Source organism: Cimex lectularius, unplaced genomic scaffold, assembly GCF_000648675.2.
Source record: "Cimex lectularius strain Harlan isolate CLEC.00 unplaced genomic scaffold, Clec_2.1 scaffold303, whole genome shotgun sequence".
Classification (NCBI taxonomy): Eukaryota; Metazoa; Arthropoda; class Insecta; order Hemiptera; family Cimicidae; genus Cimex; species Cimex lectularius.
The window spans coordinates 438973-452741 of record NW_019392917.1 but is presented as its reverse complement, the minus strand read 5'-3'; the positions used below and the strand labels follow the sequence as shown (position 1 = coordinate 452741).

Genomic DNA, 13769 nt, shown 5'->3' with positions numbered 1-13769 from the left:
ATTTCCAAGTAGCGGAATGCTACAGAGGTAAACAAACAATATCATTTGGAAGAGGATTAATAAGTGTTGACATTCATACAAATGAGTAATCCTGTAAACGTAAACAGAATATTTTATATAGATTTTTTTTAATGAAAACTTAAAATCCTGCATTATTTTCCGGACAACCCGATATTTAATTTACCATTGCTGTCTGTGCCAACTTGCTGCTTATCAATAACAGCAATTTTCTTTTTGATATATCTCAAACCTGGTGCTACTGGGTACGTCGGCTCAGGTCGGCTGATTGTTTCATCTTTTATGGCTGAAAAGATAATTGAACATTTATATACTTCATTAAATTAAAAAACGTGGTACAAATTTTTTCTTACCCGAAGGTTTTGGTTTTTTGTATTTGGGTTGAGGTTTGAATAGTTTTTCCTCATCGCTCTCGAAGTCATCAGATTCAAAATTCAGTCTGCAAAAGACAAATATTTGTTAAATAATGTAATTTTAAAACTATGTGATTCACTTCACCTTGAAGATGAATCAAGGCTTGATGATTGACTAAATGGGAAAATTGTTTTAATCGTTGGTTTTTTCTCTTCTAACGGTTGATAAGGCCGTTTTGGTGCAAGGTTTTCGTTTCTTTCCTGCCTCGGCATTACCTAATAAAGTAAATAGTTTTTAAAACATGATTTCATTCAAAGTATGTTTGTATTTAATTTACTGGTGATGACTGAGGCATTTGAGGGGCGATTGACTGTACAATCGGGTCATGTTCGCTTTTTACAGAAGTCGACGGGATCCTTTTAACTGGGAAGGGGGATTTTGAAGGTCCAGGGTCTGAATTTGCTATTTCAGATCTTGCTAACGCCAAATCTACCACATTCGGAGCCGCTCCGACCAAAGATTCAAATTCCACATGGTAATGTTTGATGTGCATCTGTAATTTTTGTTTAAAATTATCGAATTTGAGATAATAATTAAAGCAATAAGACTTACCTGAAGGAGGCTCTCTTTTCTGAACTTTTTCTCACAGCCTTCTTTAACACACTTCCAAACATTATCGCCATCAGACGGAACTGGTTCTACAAAGAAAAAAGAACGTTAGTAAGATTGACAATAAACAGTTATTAATAAGTATGAAAAAACCTGTAGGAGGTGTTAGAGCTGGCGATGAACTAGAAGGTTCCACACGATATTTCGGCAAGAGAGTTCGCACCTTACCGACTTTATTGACACTGCTTAATGGATGGATTGTTTTTATAGGACTTTTGACAGTTCCGTGTTTTTTTCCTATTTTCTTTCTGATAATCCTGAAATAATATTTGTTTACTGTACCATCTTAAGCATTTAAAAAAAAAATCTTTTATGATACAATATGTAATTTAATGGGGAGCAAATAATCAATATTATTTTCCCACTTCACTTCACTAAATAAATTACAATTAATTACGGTTTTTATCTCAACTAAAAACCTTAATTAATTGCAATATATTAATTGGTCAAGCGGACCACGAAATTAGAGAATTTAATCACTAAATAAACTTCACTACCTATCCACCGCAAGGCAGTCTCAGGTCTATTTCCTCTTAAGATGCCGTATGGGATTGTAGGGATAAGTTCTGACACAAGGCTTGGACAAGATTATAGTGGTGATGAGAGATTATTGTGGAACTTGGTAAATTTTTTGGGAATTAATTTTTGGATAAATGGGATTTTAAGGTCGTTGTGGAGGGTAATATTGGAGACATAATACAGAGCATTTATAATTGATCTGAAGGCTTTAGACTAAAAGGATTAAAAACGCTGGATACTGGAAGGCTTGATGGTTCCCCATACCCTGTCCAAATTAGTTTTATAGATTGTAAGTTTGTTTTTCGTCAACAGCTTAGATTGCTGTACTATAAGTTTGTAGACTAGACCTTAGCATCTGTTTAGGTCTTGTATTTAAGACATACATGCTGATCCCATGTTAGGCTTGAATCTAGGTGGAACCCGTCAGATTTATGTTTAGGAACATTGTTGTGGTAGATTTGTTTGGAGCGTAAATGTGACACGGACAAACTTGGTTTCATTTATCTCCAGGAGAAGCTTGTGCAACATGAAGAAACGCTCCAATACAATATTCTCTGAAGTGTAAATAAAACTATAAGTTGTACAGACTTACCAATTTGGAAAAACTTCGTTGATAGCTTCTAAGTCCCTCTGTTTCTCGATTAACTTTGGTAAAAGGTGCGAGGGATAGGTAAAATCCAAGTTTCTCTGAAAAGATTTGTGAAGCCTGCCGAAATAGTCTTTTAGCTCTTCTATAGAATTTACTTTATATTTGTCAGGGCTGAAAATGATTGGTAAAATATTACACATTCATTGATTAATAATACCTAATAATAAATTTTCACCTAATCAGGAAGGCTTTCCATTCTTCATTTAATTGGATGGCATGTTTAACCCAACCATTAGACAACTGCTTATCTGGGATTATTACTGTTCTAAATGATGTACCTTACAAACAAATTCACAATGTATTTTGAACATAATTATTTTGAAAAAAAAAAAATACCTTCAAGGGGACCAGCTATACTTATTGGACGAGCAGTTACTGAAATATCACAAGACCACCTATCAGTTTCAGGATTAATTTTATTTTCTGGCTGAGGCTCATGAACTAGTGCCTGCTGTGTAAAATGACAAAACAAAAAAATTATGGCAAACTTGTAAAAATAATTATGGAAACTAGAGCTCACATCTTGTTTTATCGGAGTCGACGTGATGGGGTAATCTTGAAATTCTTCCATCTTGTCCTGCTGTCTGTTTTCGTTTTCGAGTAACAATAACTTTTTCTTTTTCTTCAATGAACTTTTGCTTTTCATGCTAGAGATGTCCTTAGATTTGAAATAGTGCTTTTTCATAGAGAAGCCTTCTTGTTTACGTTGTTTCTTTTGAAGGTCTTTGACAAACACATAGTCATCAAAGGTTTTCTTCTTTCTCTGCCTGCGTGCTTCCTTCGAATCTGCGTCCATGTCAACAAAACTGTCTGCTTCAGAAGGGTTTGAGTGGCGATACTGGAAAATAATAAAAATAAGAATTTATTTTAAAATTCACAAGCGACTGTGTTGCAACAATGACAAAAATGGAGACATTTTCTTTTGAGGTGTTGGGTGATGAACCAGTAGTTTGGTCAATTTCCTATCATTTTGGTGTCACCATCTTCAGCGATGGGTTTATTTGAAGATGGCGAGAAGCCAAAACAAGTCCAACAGATCAAATGATTGAAATGGCCATTAACACAAATATTCAAACATACTAATAAAATTTTTTTTTGTAAAATATATATTGTGTATAATACACGTTAAAAACAGAATGTAAAGGAACATTTCATATTCACAGGTATTGGCCAGGGCATAGATTAGATTGCTATATTTGCGAACCTACAGATTTGCATTCTTACTTCAACAATAAAATCACTATTTGTAATTTAAAAATACGACTGACTGACAAGGATAAATTTTTTATTAGAATCATAAATAAACTATTACCTGTAAGAATTAAAATAGATTTGACTTTCTTATAATACAGAGTTATTTTCTTAAAAACAGTACAGAGATTATCTACTGGTTTGTTTCATTGTTTACTTTTAGATTATAGAAACCTCCTTGTGTCAAATTAAGTAAATCATCTGTAAAGTTAATTATTAAAAGTTAATCATCTTTGAAATCTAACTTTTGGATTAAACGTTACCAGCTGTAATTAAAAAGTTGTTCATCAAATGAATAATTAAGTGGTTTTTCAAAATACAAAAATATAATTTTTATTAAAACTATGCGTTTTATGGGCAAAATTATTTTATTAAGTAATTAATAAAAATATTTTTTAATAAAAAAAACTATCTAGTTTTTAATAAGAAAAGTTCACCTTAGCGGATTCCTCTTCTGTAGTTTTATAAAGATGATCTTCACTGATTGTCTTTTCAAAGCCGTCGTAAAACAGTACATCGTAACTACCTATTGAAGAAAAACATTGAAATTAGATCTTGAAAATTATATTTTTATTTAATTAAGAAATTACCTTGGCCAGCCATTTTTTTGATGATGGCCGGAAACTTCTGCATCCTATGTTCAGACCATTTGGCAAGCACTTTTTCGCCGATTTGAAATTTCCCTTTGTGTTTGGGCGAAACTGCTGATTCCAATTTGGCAATTTGTTCCCTAGGCATGTTGCTTCGTTTAAGGGCCTTTTTATTTAGTGATTTCATGTTCTTGAGGGAGGATCTAATATGGCTCTTTTTCACTCTTTTCTTATATATGTCCTTATCCTCTTGCTGGCCCTCAGTTCTAATGCAAAAACAATTGTAAATTAAGAATTGTACTAATTGGACAAAAAGTGGACATCATGATGAACTTTGTTTATAAATGCAACGGCTAAATAAACATTTTTTTTTTGTTTTTTGGCAAATAAGATTGATCATTAATAACAGTATTAGAAAATGTAATATTTCAATTGTTAAAAGTAAATAGGTGCTTAAGATTTGTTATTTCCCAAAACCTTGATGTAAAATGACGCACAAGGAAAAGGAGAATAAAAATGTTATTTTTTCCTTTTATTTCAAGCAGTGCAATAACAAGTGACTGAAACATTTACCTAATGAATTTTTTAAAAAATAATTTAGATATCTGAGGAATAGTTAAATTATTAGGCTTTCACCTTGAAGGGTTGTCACTCCATGAGGAGCTGACCCTGGACCCTAGGGTCTATACCTCAGGGGAGTTTGCATACCCCATTAATTGGCTGGGTCGCTAGTATCCCCTTGAGTCAGATGCTCAGGAGATGTTTCCCAACCAACGGGGTTAGGCTTCAAGGGCTTTCGACAGCTAGGAAATTTTAGCCACCAGTTCATGCAAAATATAATCTAGCCTAAAACTAACATCTATCACAAATAAATACATTTACACCTATTCACTCATTCTTGATTGTCGGTGGAGTACTCAATATTCCTCATCGAACTTCACACAATAAGATGAATAATAAATAACCTAATCAAAATAAGAGTTGATGGAGTACTTAAATAAATATTACGCCATCGACCTTAAACGCATTCACCACTCACACTAATAAATATAAAATGTGTGAGATTTGGCCCAAGAGCAGCTGTGAGTTAACCGCGTATGACCTACACTTAATCGAATAAGGACAATTCCTTATTTCTGGCTCAGGTTCGCGGAGGGCCATCTGCAGGTCGCGCACTTGACATGCCAGAGCCTCTCCGACGACCTGCCCCCAATTAAACTATCCTAATGGTAAAATGAAAAATTTGTTTGCTTACCTTTTTTTTAAATTATATTTTTATTGTTATGACTTCATTTCATATATTCAGCCAAGTTACAATGCCAAGTTTTCACCAAGAATTATGCACTGAACTTTTTCTTAAATTTTATTGTTATTATCATTCATTAATTATAGGAACACACTTACGGTTTTATGACAATTTCAGATGTTTGAGAAGTAATTGTAGGCCTAGTAGGGATTTGAGAATTATCTGGAATAAGCCTGGAAAGCCTTTGGCTGCTCATAGCCACCCATTCTTCAGATTTAGTACTGTCACCATACTGGACGAGTACTTCATTTTCTTCCCAATCAACTTCTGCTATTGTTGCTTCATTCCTTAATATTAAACAAAATGATGGCTGTTTATTGATTAAAATATTTGAAGACAAAATTAAGAACATACCAGGTTGAACATTTATAGTCCATAACGTAAAGTTTGAGACCGGGTTTGAATTCTTGCTCTAGGATTTCTGTGTCAAGCTTTCCATTTAATTCGATTTTCTCCTTGTATTCTTCTTTTATCTCGGCCTCCATGGATTGTTGATCTGGGGCCAATTCCTCCTTTGGTTCTGGTTCCGGTTCTTCTGTTTTCACATCTTTTGATGTCGGCCTGGGAGCGAATTCGTCAATCAGGTCGCTCGCGTCTACCTCAATGTTCTCCTCCCAGTTGATTTCACTGAAGAGGTTGTTACCGTCGCTGTTTTCCGAGTTGGTTGTGTTGTCTTCGTCTATCATTTCATCGCTAGCCCCACTGCTTCTTGTCTGTTCGAAGACTTTTGAAGCCAGTCTGCTGAATAAAATTTCTTTCATTTTCAGAGACGGTTTACTATTCCTCTTCTTTCCCAATTTAGACTGACCAAAGGAGGCATCGGAATCTTCAGAGTTATAATCTTCAGAGGATACTAATAATAATTTTAAATAAATAAGAAAGATGTAAAAAATGTAATTTTAAATGCCAAAATATTTTATTGTCAGAGAAAAAAGGACTCATTTTAATAAAGTGTTTAAAAAATTGCTTATGCAAAAGTTGTATTTATTTATATTATTTAGGAATTGGTTAACTAATAATTGCTGTAGCAGGAAATTATGAGGAACTTAAAAAAAAAAATTAATACCTCCTTCCCTAGGAAGATTTTCTTCCGATTGCTTTCTTTTCTTTTCAGTTTGAGCCAACTCCATACTGAAAGAAAAAGTGGCAGGCGATTCTCAATCTGCAAGCATCAAATTAATGAAATATCAATAAGTCTAGAATATTTATGGTGGAGTGAGTACATCAATTAATTGGCTGAAAAATAGTACCACTATTTTCAGCCTATCAATAATAGTCAGTCCTAAATTGTAAATAAACAACAATCAAAAATCTAATTAATGTTTCAAAAAAACACTGAAAATCATCAATCCTAGGGGCATAGCAAGTTTATTATAATAGATATGACTGCCCAAATCAAGCCATGCTATATTTGTTATGATAATGATAAAAACTGTAAATTCTTAACTGAAAACAGTTGAAACTTGTATTTTGGGTAGAATTGTTAAGAGCATCTGATTTTCGTTTTAGCCAAGCTAGTTATTCTGGGTTCTGATCCCAACATAGCCCTTCTAACTTCATATGAAAATTATTGTAAAAAGTACAATGGCTAATTTGGCATTAAGCCCTCCCGTTTGAGCATCAGGAATTAACATTATTGGCTTTATTTGAATTATATAATAAGCAAATATCAATCATTTAACCAATAAGGTAGAAATAAATTTTCATCCATAATAATTCACAAGCTGACTTTTTAAAATTTTAAACTTTGATTGAACAGGTGGTCATAAAATATAACGATGATGTTATTAAATCCATTTGCTATATTTTATCTGATATTTGAGTAAACATCAAAAATGGAAATTGTGAGAATTCTCTGTGTGGTCTGCAGGGAGATGAGCTTGTAATTTGGTCGTTATCAATTATCCTGGTCTGCCTATCCTTATCCTTACTGAATTGTTCTGTCAGATGTAGTTGTAACTACATTTTTTGGGGATTATTAAGTTGGTAGATGATTAATTAGTCAGTTAAAAAGTTGACTTTGTCTGTGTACTGTTTAATAATATAATAATTATTGTATTTTTTAAAATTTACCATTATTACCAACATTTTTTAAAAATAATAGTTTAACCATGTTTACTGGTTACTTTAGATGACCAATTTATTACATCATAGGTTATGAGTAAATCCCGGATTTTTATGCAATTTCACATACTTTTCGCTAACACTTTCGACCATGTTGATCAGTATCCAAATCATAATATTCAAATTTTATTTTGCCTTTGAAAAATGAAGCTGAAACATTCTTGATTACTGAAAAGTATATGCTTAGGCAACAAAGAACACGACAGGAAAAAAAGAACCTAAAATTTGATACAGATTTCAGTTAACTTGTCAAAAACAGAGACAAATAATCTGACACAACAGAATTCTCTTGAAATAATCGGTATTTTTTTCACACCCATATTTCCAAAATTTCTACATCCAGTTGCAATATTAGCCGATGATGTCTCTGATTGCCTGCCTTACACTACTGCCTAATTTAATATTTTAAATTCAAATTATAAGGTATATTTGGGGCTTTATTAGTGTGGATTATGGCTTAATATTAGATTTTTATTGCATAAAATTCAGGCTTTAATCATGAGTGTTGTATTTAAGTTTAAAAAATTCCTTGACATGTCTGTATTGAAAAATGAAGTACACATTTTGCAGATCTGAGAAGAAAAGTAATTTTTAAATAAACGTTAAATATCCCAGAAGATTTTTGATGTAAGTGTAGAAAAAGTTAGCTTAAAAAATATTAACTAATCCAATTACAACTTTCTTATGATGCTAAATTGGACTGGTTTTATAGTTTTTAATTGTTATGGTTAAGAAATACTTTGTGTAGTTTTTAAATAATAGAAGTATTCTGTGTAAAACATGGTGGTGAAATATTGAGACCCTCAATTACAATATCTTTTTAATGTTTCCAGGGTCATAAAAGAGTATTCAGTACTATCGCCTAACTTGAGTGGCCTGTATATACGAAAGAATATATTTAAGAATGATTGAAAGTTTCAGTGAGCTTGGGTTAACAATTGCATACATGGAAAGCTAGAATGATGATAGCCCCATACGCCTCTTTCACACAGATGCCAAGGAGTGTAGCCTGTCGCAAACAATTGGGAACCCCCTGAAACCTTCATACTCAGTCAATTCTACTGCCCATGTATTCTCCCACGTTCTCATCCTGACTGGTTGACTCAACTCAAAAGACAACTTGGCATTTATCCTTCACACTAGTTGCCCAGTTGAGTCAACTGAGTTCACCACATAAAGTAATCGTAAATTTCAACATGGAACTCTTGGAAGCACAAGAGGTGATCCTGCTTCCTCAGGTTCTACACCATCTAATCTCCTGCTGAGGACAGAAGTTGTTTCTAAAAGATGTTACCAGTCAAGGAAAGCCTTGAGAGTCAACCAGGTGACTTAGTTTAATCACCAAATTGCAAAAGATGATACAATCAACAATACAGTGGGTGAATTTCAAGGCTGTGATTTTATTATACTACGTTTAATTCATTAATCAATATACAAAAGTTTTACTACTGACCAAAAGGAAAATGTAACCCACAGGGGATATGTACCAAGTAGCACTGCAAATAACAGGAAACACCTCGAATTTCAGGCTTCAAAGCATTTTCTTCTATTTGCATACCAATCAGACACTTTCTGTATCACATGTGTCTATCGTCAATGTTATGTATGAACTTATGTACTAACATTTCAGGTTTTTTTCAATACGCAAAATACAATGTATAGTAACATCTTGAAACCTATGCACCACATCGAACCAAATGAGAAAAAATTATTGATGGCATAAAAAAATAAAATTTATAAAAAAGATAAATTAATTTCAGCAGTTAGAAGTAGTAATCTATCATAGTAGATGGTGATGAATCAGCGATGGTTGTTCTTCCAGGGGCAACCGGGGATAAGTAAAAGCGCGAATGAGTAAAAGCATCGATAAAGTGAACGAGGATAACAGCTACAGTATAAATAATTTGAAAGATTATAATTAAAACCATTTCGATGAACACCTTTTAACAGCTAAAAAAAAATTTTTTTTAAATATCCTGACTACAGTTAAACAATTGAGAGATTTCCTCCTGTGGTCAGCAGAGTGTAAACCTATAGTTTGATAGATATCTATCATCTTCGTATGCCTATCTTCTCAGATCTCTTTGTCAGTCAGTCACATTTCAGATTTTCCATACTCCACAGAATTCACTGAAACCTAAAAATGGTAAAATGACGAAACGCATCCGACTCACTAAAATCAGCATAGATAGGCAGACCAAGATGATAGGTAACTATGATAACTATAGGTACACTGTTGTTTTTATATACTTAGCTTTAATTTCAAACTAAAGCATAACAAGAATGTTTGATTTTAGCAACGTATGACAACATTTATTGCTATGTATACTTCTTTCTAATAAAATTATTCATTATTATTGTCTAGTTGATGAAATGTAGTAAAAATAGCAGAGAGCATAATAAAATAAACTAATACTGGCGTTTTGTACATATGTTTACAGTAAATTTATATATTTACAGCTGAAATAAGTTTTTGTTTTTAACAACTAATTTAACTGATTAAAAGCACCTCGTTGGATATCATGTGTAAATTCTGCTTTGCAGTTCGACCGTGCTGCAAGAGGAAAGGCCAAATTGTAAATTAAAACAATTTTAAAAAGCGTTTTAAAGATCACTACATCAATTATGCGATGTTACACAACTGTGTACTGTAGACTGTTTATGACACAGGTTATCGAATCGTAGAGCCAAACTTACAATAAAAAACATAAAAAGAAGGAAAAATTGTTTTATTACATGCAAAAATCTATGTACGGGGAAATGGATAAAACATTACCGTCAACGCGTCGAGCATTCGCCGTCCACGAGTAATTTCGAGACTTTCCTGGCCCCACTTTGGAATATCGTAGATGAAAAGAAGGTCGAACAAAGAAGAGATTTACCGTTGTAGTAGGCACAGAACACTACATAAAATAGTATAAAACTAAACAATAAGAAAATAAATTTATTATGATTATATTTTGGTTACTTTGCTAACCTTTCTGAAGGTTGTATTTCTTCACAAGCGCGCTTCTCTGTCAAACAATTCAATGACGTCATGGTCGTCAAACTGGTGTTCAGCTAGTCACAACTTCACATAACTTCTTAAAACTATTAACCTTAAAAGATAAATACGAAATGCTATGAAAGTAAAAGCTATATAAGTTTACTGTACTCTTATTAAAGAGATACCGTGAATTGGAGCGTCTCGGTAAAAAGATGGTTGTTGTCCTGGTTCCCTGATATATAGATCTATGTGGTAACGGAAAGCTAGGACTTAGCCACCGCGAACCAGTCCTTTAACGCCCAAAATTCCAATAAAAAAAGATGAGTGAAAGAAAGTGTCGGGTGGGAGAAGCTTTTGTGTATTCTCTCGATAGGTGGCCCTCAGAGGACCTGCCTAGTGGAAGATTAGGAAGATCTCACCCTGGTAATAATAGGCCATGTGACACACTTTGGGACCAAAGCTCACATGTTTCCAGCATGTAGAGAAAGGTTGCTTGATATATTCCACTTAATTGAAGGGGGTGATTCCTTGGCTTCATACAGAGATCGCGAGTGAGAAGTGTCCTTAAGCACGGCAGCGAGTAAACAGGGTTATTTTATTGTATATAGTGCTGATATTGTTGTGTTCCCTAGTGAATATATTTATTAGCGTGAATGTGTAATGTAAGAGGGTTGATGGAGGAATATTTTGTACCACACTGACCCTCAATCCGATTAGTTATATATGTTTGGAGGGTGATGGAGGAATATCGAGTATTCCTCCACCCTGAGTTAATGTCTGCTTTTGTATTGCTCAAAATTACCTTGTATCATAGTCTTGTTGTTTCCCCAGTTGTTGAGATTTGAGATGAATTCACTGACCAATTTTGTTCTGAATTTTTTATACGCAATGCTCTAATAGCGTATAAAAATTTTTTTGACAGTGTAACTTTGTTTTTTCTAAGGCACATTTGTATTTCAGCTTGAAAGATTGAGGTGTATTTCCCTAATGATTTTGATTTGATTTTTGGTATGTACAGAAATTTTGTATCTGATTTTTTCCTGACTTCTTCTTCTTTGCAGTCTGTTGAGACTTTATAGGATGTTGTTAAGAGTGTTTCTAGGATCATATAATTAGTCTCCATGTTTAAGAATGATGTCTTGTTTTATTAATTATTGTTTCTCGCATTAAAATTTTTTTTTTTTGATTTACATATCAGAAGGAATTGGTGTTATTTTTTAAATTTATTTTGTTCTCTTGTGTGAGGATGTAATATTAAAAATTATCCAATATAATAATAACAAACTGTAGATTTATAGTAAGTGACGTCATTCTTTAATAAACCAGTTGACTGAGATCTGTGATTGCCTTCACTTGTGGTTACCTTCAAGTCAGGTCAAGTTAGTGATAACAGTTTTTGGCAGATATCCTCAAAATTTTGCATCAGTGCTTTTGATAATGTCTACTCCAAAAGTCGTAAGCCATGCGGTAAAGCAGGTGAAACCACTTTTGTCGTTAGACCACGGAGAGGCGAGGAGAAGAGTCCTCAACCTGTACAAAGCCTGGTACAGACAGATCCCTTATATAGGTAAAATTCTGTGTAATTTATTTTTTCACTTGAGCAAAATGAAAGTTCTTCTGTTTCAGTATTGGATTTTGACATCCCTAAGAACGAGGCCCAGTGCAAATCGAAGCTCAAAGAGGAATTTATGAAGTACAAAGACGTTAAGGACATCAGGATCATTGACATGCTGGTCATCAAGGTATTCACATTGTCTTAATACAAAACAAAACTTTAATCCATTATTTTATTGTGTAAATTTGCTTAAAACGATCTCTGCTCTGTCGGATAAAAGAGGTGACCGCAAAGCTTTCTGTACCTCGACCTGAGCAGATCTGTTGTGCTCTTCTAATTTTATAACTCACTGGCCAGCTTAACGCTGGTAGTCAATCTCCATTGCCTTGCCTTGATCCTCCTTAGTGTAGGATCTTGCTTGTGGCTTTTCCTCTTCTAGTTGCAAGATCTGAACCTAAAAAGACCCTCACAAAAACATAAAACGTGTTCTGCTGTCTCCTTTCCTTCCTGGAAATACTTGCACGTTATTTCTTCTGTCTCTACTCCTATCCGGTGTATGTGCTGTCTTAGGAGGCAATGTCCTGTCAAGAGACGAACCAGAATCCTCACTTCAGCTAATCATTCAGACAAAATATCACACATGGAAAGCTAAGAGGTGTTTTATGTTGAAATTGAACCGTTTCTTCGTTTTTGTGTTTTTTTTTCAGGGGCAGATGGAGTTGAAAGAGTGTGTGAAAGGCTGGAAACAGAAGGGACATGTCATGGCGTACTGGAAAGATACTCACGAACCTAAGCCAAAAGATTTCCTATCGAAATTTGTATCTGGGGTCGAATAAAACCATTCTTTTCTCTCTAGTTCGAATAGAAATATTTATTTTGTAAATAAGAATGACAAACCGTCTATCAACACATGATGACCACCTTGAAAAGTTATAATTGTTAATAAATAATTTGTGTTAGAAGCTGTTGACATGTTAGTTTTCTTGAAACCCTTCATCTTATTGCCAATGCTATTTTTTATTGGGTTTTTCAATTAGAAAGTTCAAATAGTTCAATAAAATACTTGGTGTATAAAAATGTTTTGTAAGTTATATTCACCACTGCCAGCCTTATATTTATGTAAATTTACATAACTGAGTAGTATAAAAGAAAAAAAAGGAAAGTAATTGTGCAATGGAATGGATCAAGACATGCACAATACCCCTCATTCTAAATCAGTCATTGCTATTTTGTCCTCAGGTTTGCTCAATCACTCTTTCTCTCACACACAGACAAACATACATTTATCTCAGTCCCTGCCTCCCTTCAGTGCTTAATTCAATTTTCAATCTTGAAAATGGTTGTTTAAAACTGAATAATTCAACTTTAATTGCTCTCTAAAATTCACCCACTAAATTCAACTTATATAATTATTCACAATTCATGTAGATTTACATAGATAAAAGGGAATCAAAGGATGGATAAGAATCTAAATGGATATATATAAGTTAATTAATAGAAAGTTAAGTTAGTTAAGACTCAAAAATGAGGAGTTTTATGCAAAAGGAATAGACATTTACATAAATATGTAACAAAATAGATAAAGTGGTAGGTAAGATTGTTAGGGTAGATAGATTCATATAAAGTAGACTGATATGGATCGGTACTTGTCTTGACTGGTGTTTTCCATTTTCCCGCATTTTTTCAACAATTTATGGTTAAATTATGCAAAAAAAATTATATATAAAAATTTTGACTATTGAAAAATT

At 33.4% G+C, this 13769-nt stretch overlaps 2 protein-coding genes across 2 annotated transcripts; one reads left to right on the top strand and one right to left on the bottom strand.

Moving 5' to 3' along the window:
* Positions 1 to 152: 152 nt before the first annotated feature.
* Positions 153 to 10473, bottom strand: LOC106663552. The gene is made up of 16 exons (XM_014388449.2): positions 10257 to 10473; positions 6423 to 6518; positions 5711 to 6209; positions 5455 to 5643; positions 4051 to 4316; positions 3898 to 3986; positions 2730 to 3047; positions 2546 to 2657; positions 2385 to 2487; positions 2153 to 2320; positions 1135 to 1298; positions 985 to 1070; positions 710 to 925; positions 517 to 647; positions 372 to 457; positions 153 to 304 (listed from the first exon to the last, which is right to left on the bottom strand). Exons 2-16 carry the CDS (start codon positions 6484 to 6486, stop codon positions 153 to 155), a joined length of 2643 nt encoding a protein of 880 aa, XP_014243935.1. The 5' UTR covers positions 6487 to 6518; positions 10257 to 10473.
* A 1345-nt stretch (positions 10474 to 11818) lies between these two features.
* LOC106663571 (NADH dehydrogenase [ubiquinone] 1 alpha subcomplex subunit 6) lies at positions 11819 to 12991 on the top strand. The gene is made up of 3 exons (XM_014388487.2): positions 11819 to 12033; positions 12093 to 12208; positions 12729 to 12991. Exons 1-3 carry the CDS (start codon positions 11904 to 11906, stop codon positions 12855 to 12857), a joined length of 375 nt encoding a protein of 124 aa, XP_014243973.1. The 5' UTR covers positions 11819 to 11903; the 3' UTR covers positions 12858 to 12991.
* Positions 12992 to 13769: the final 778 nt, after the last annotated feature.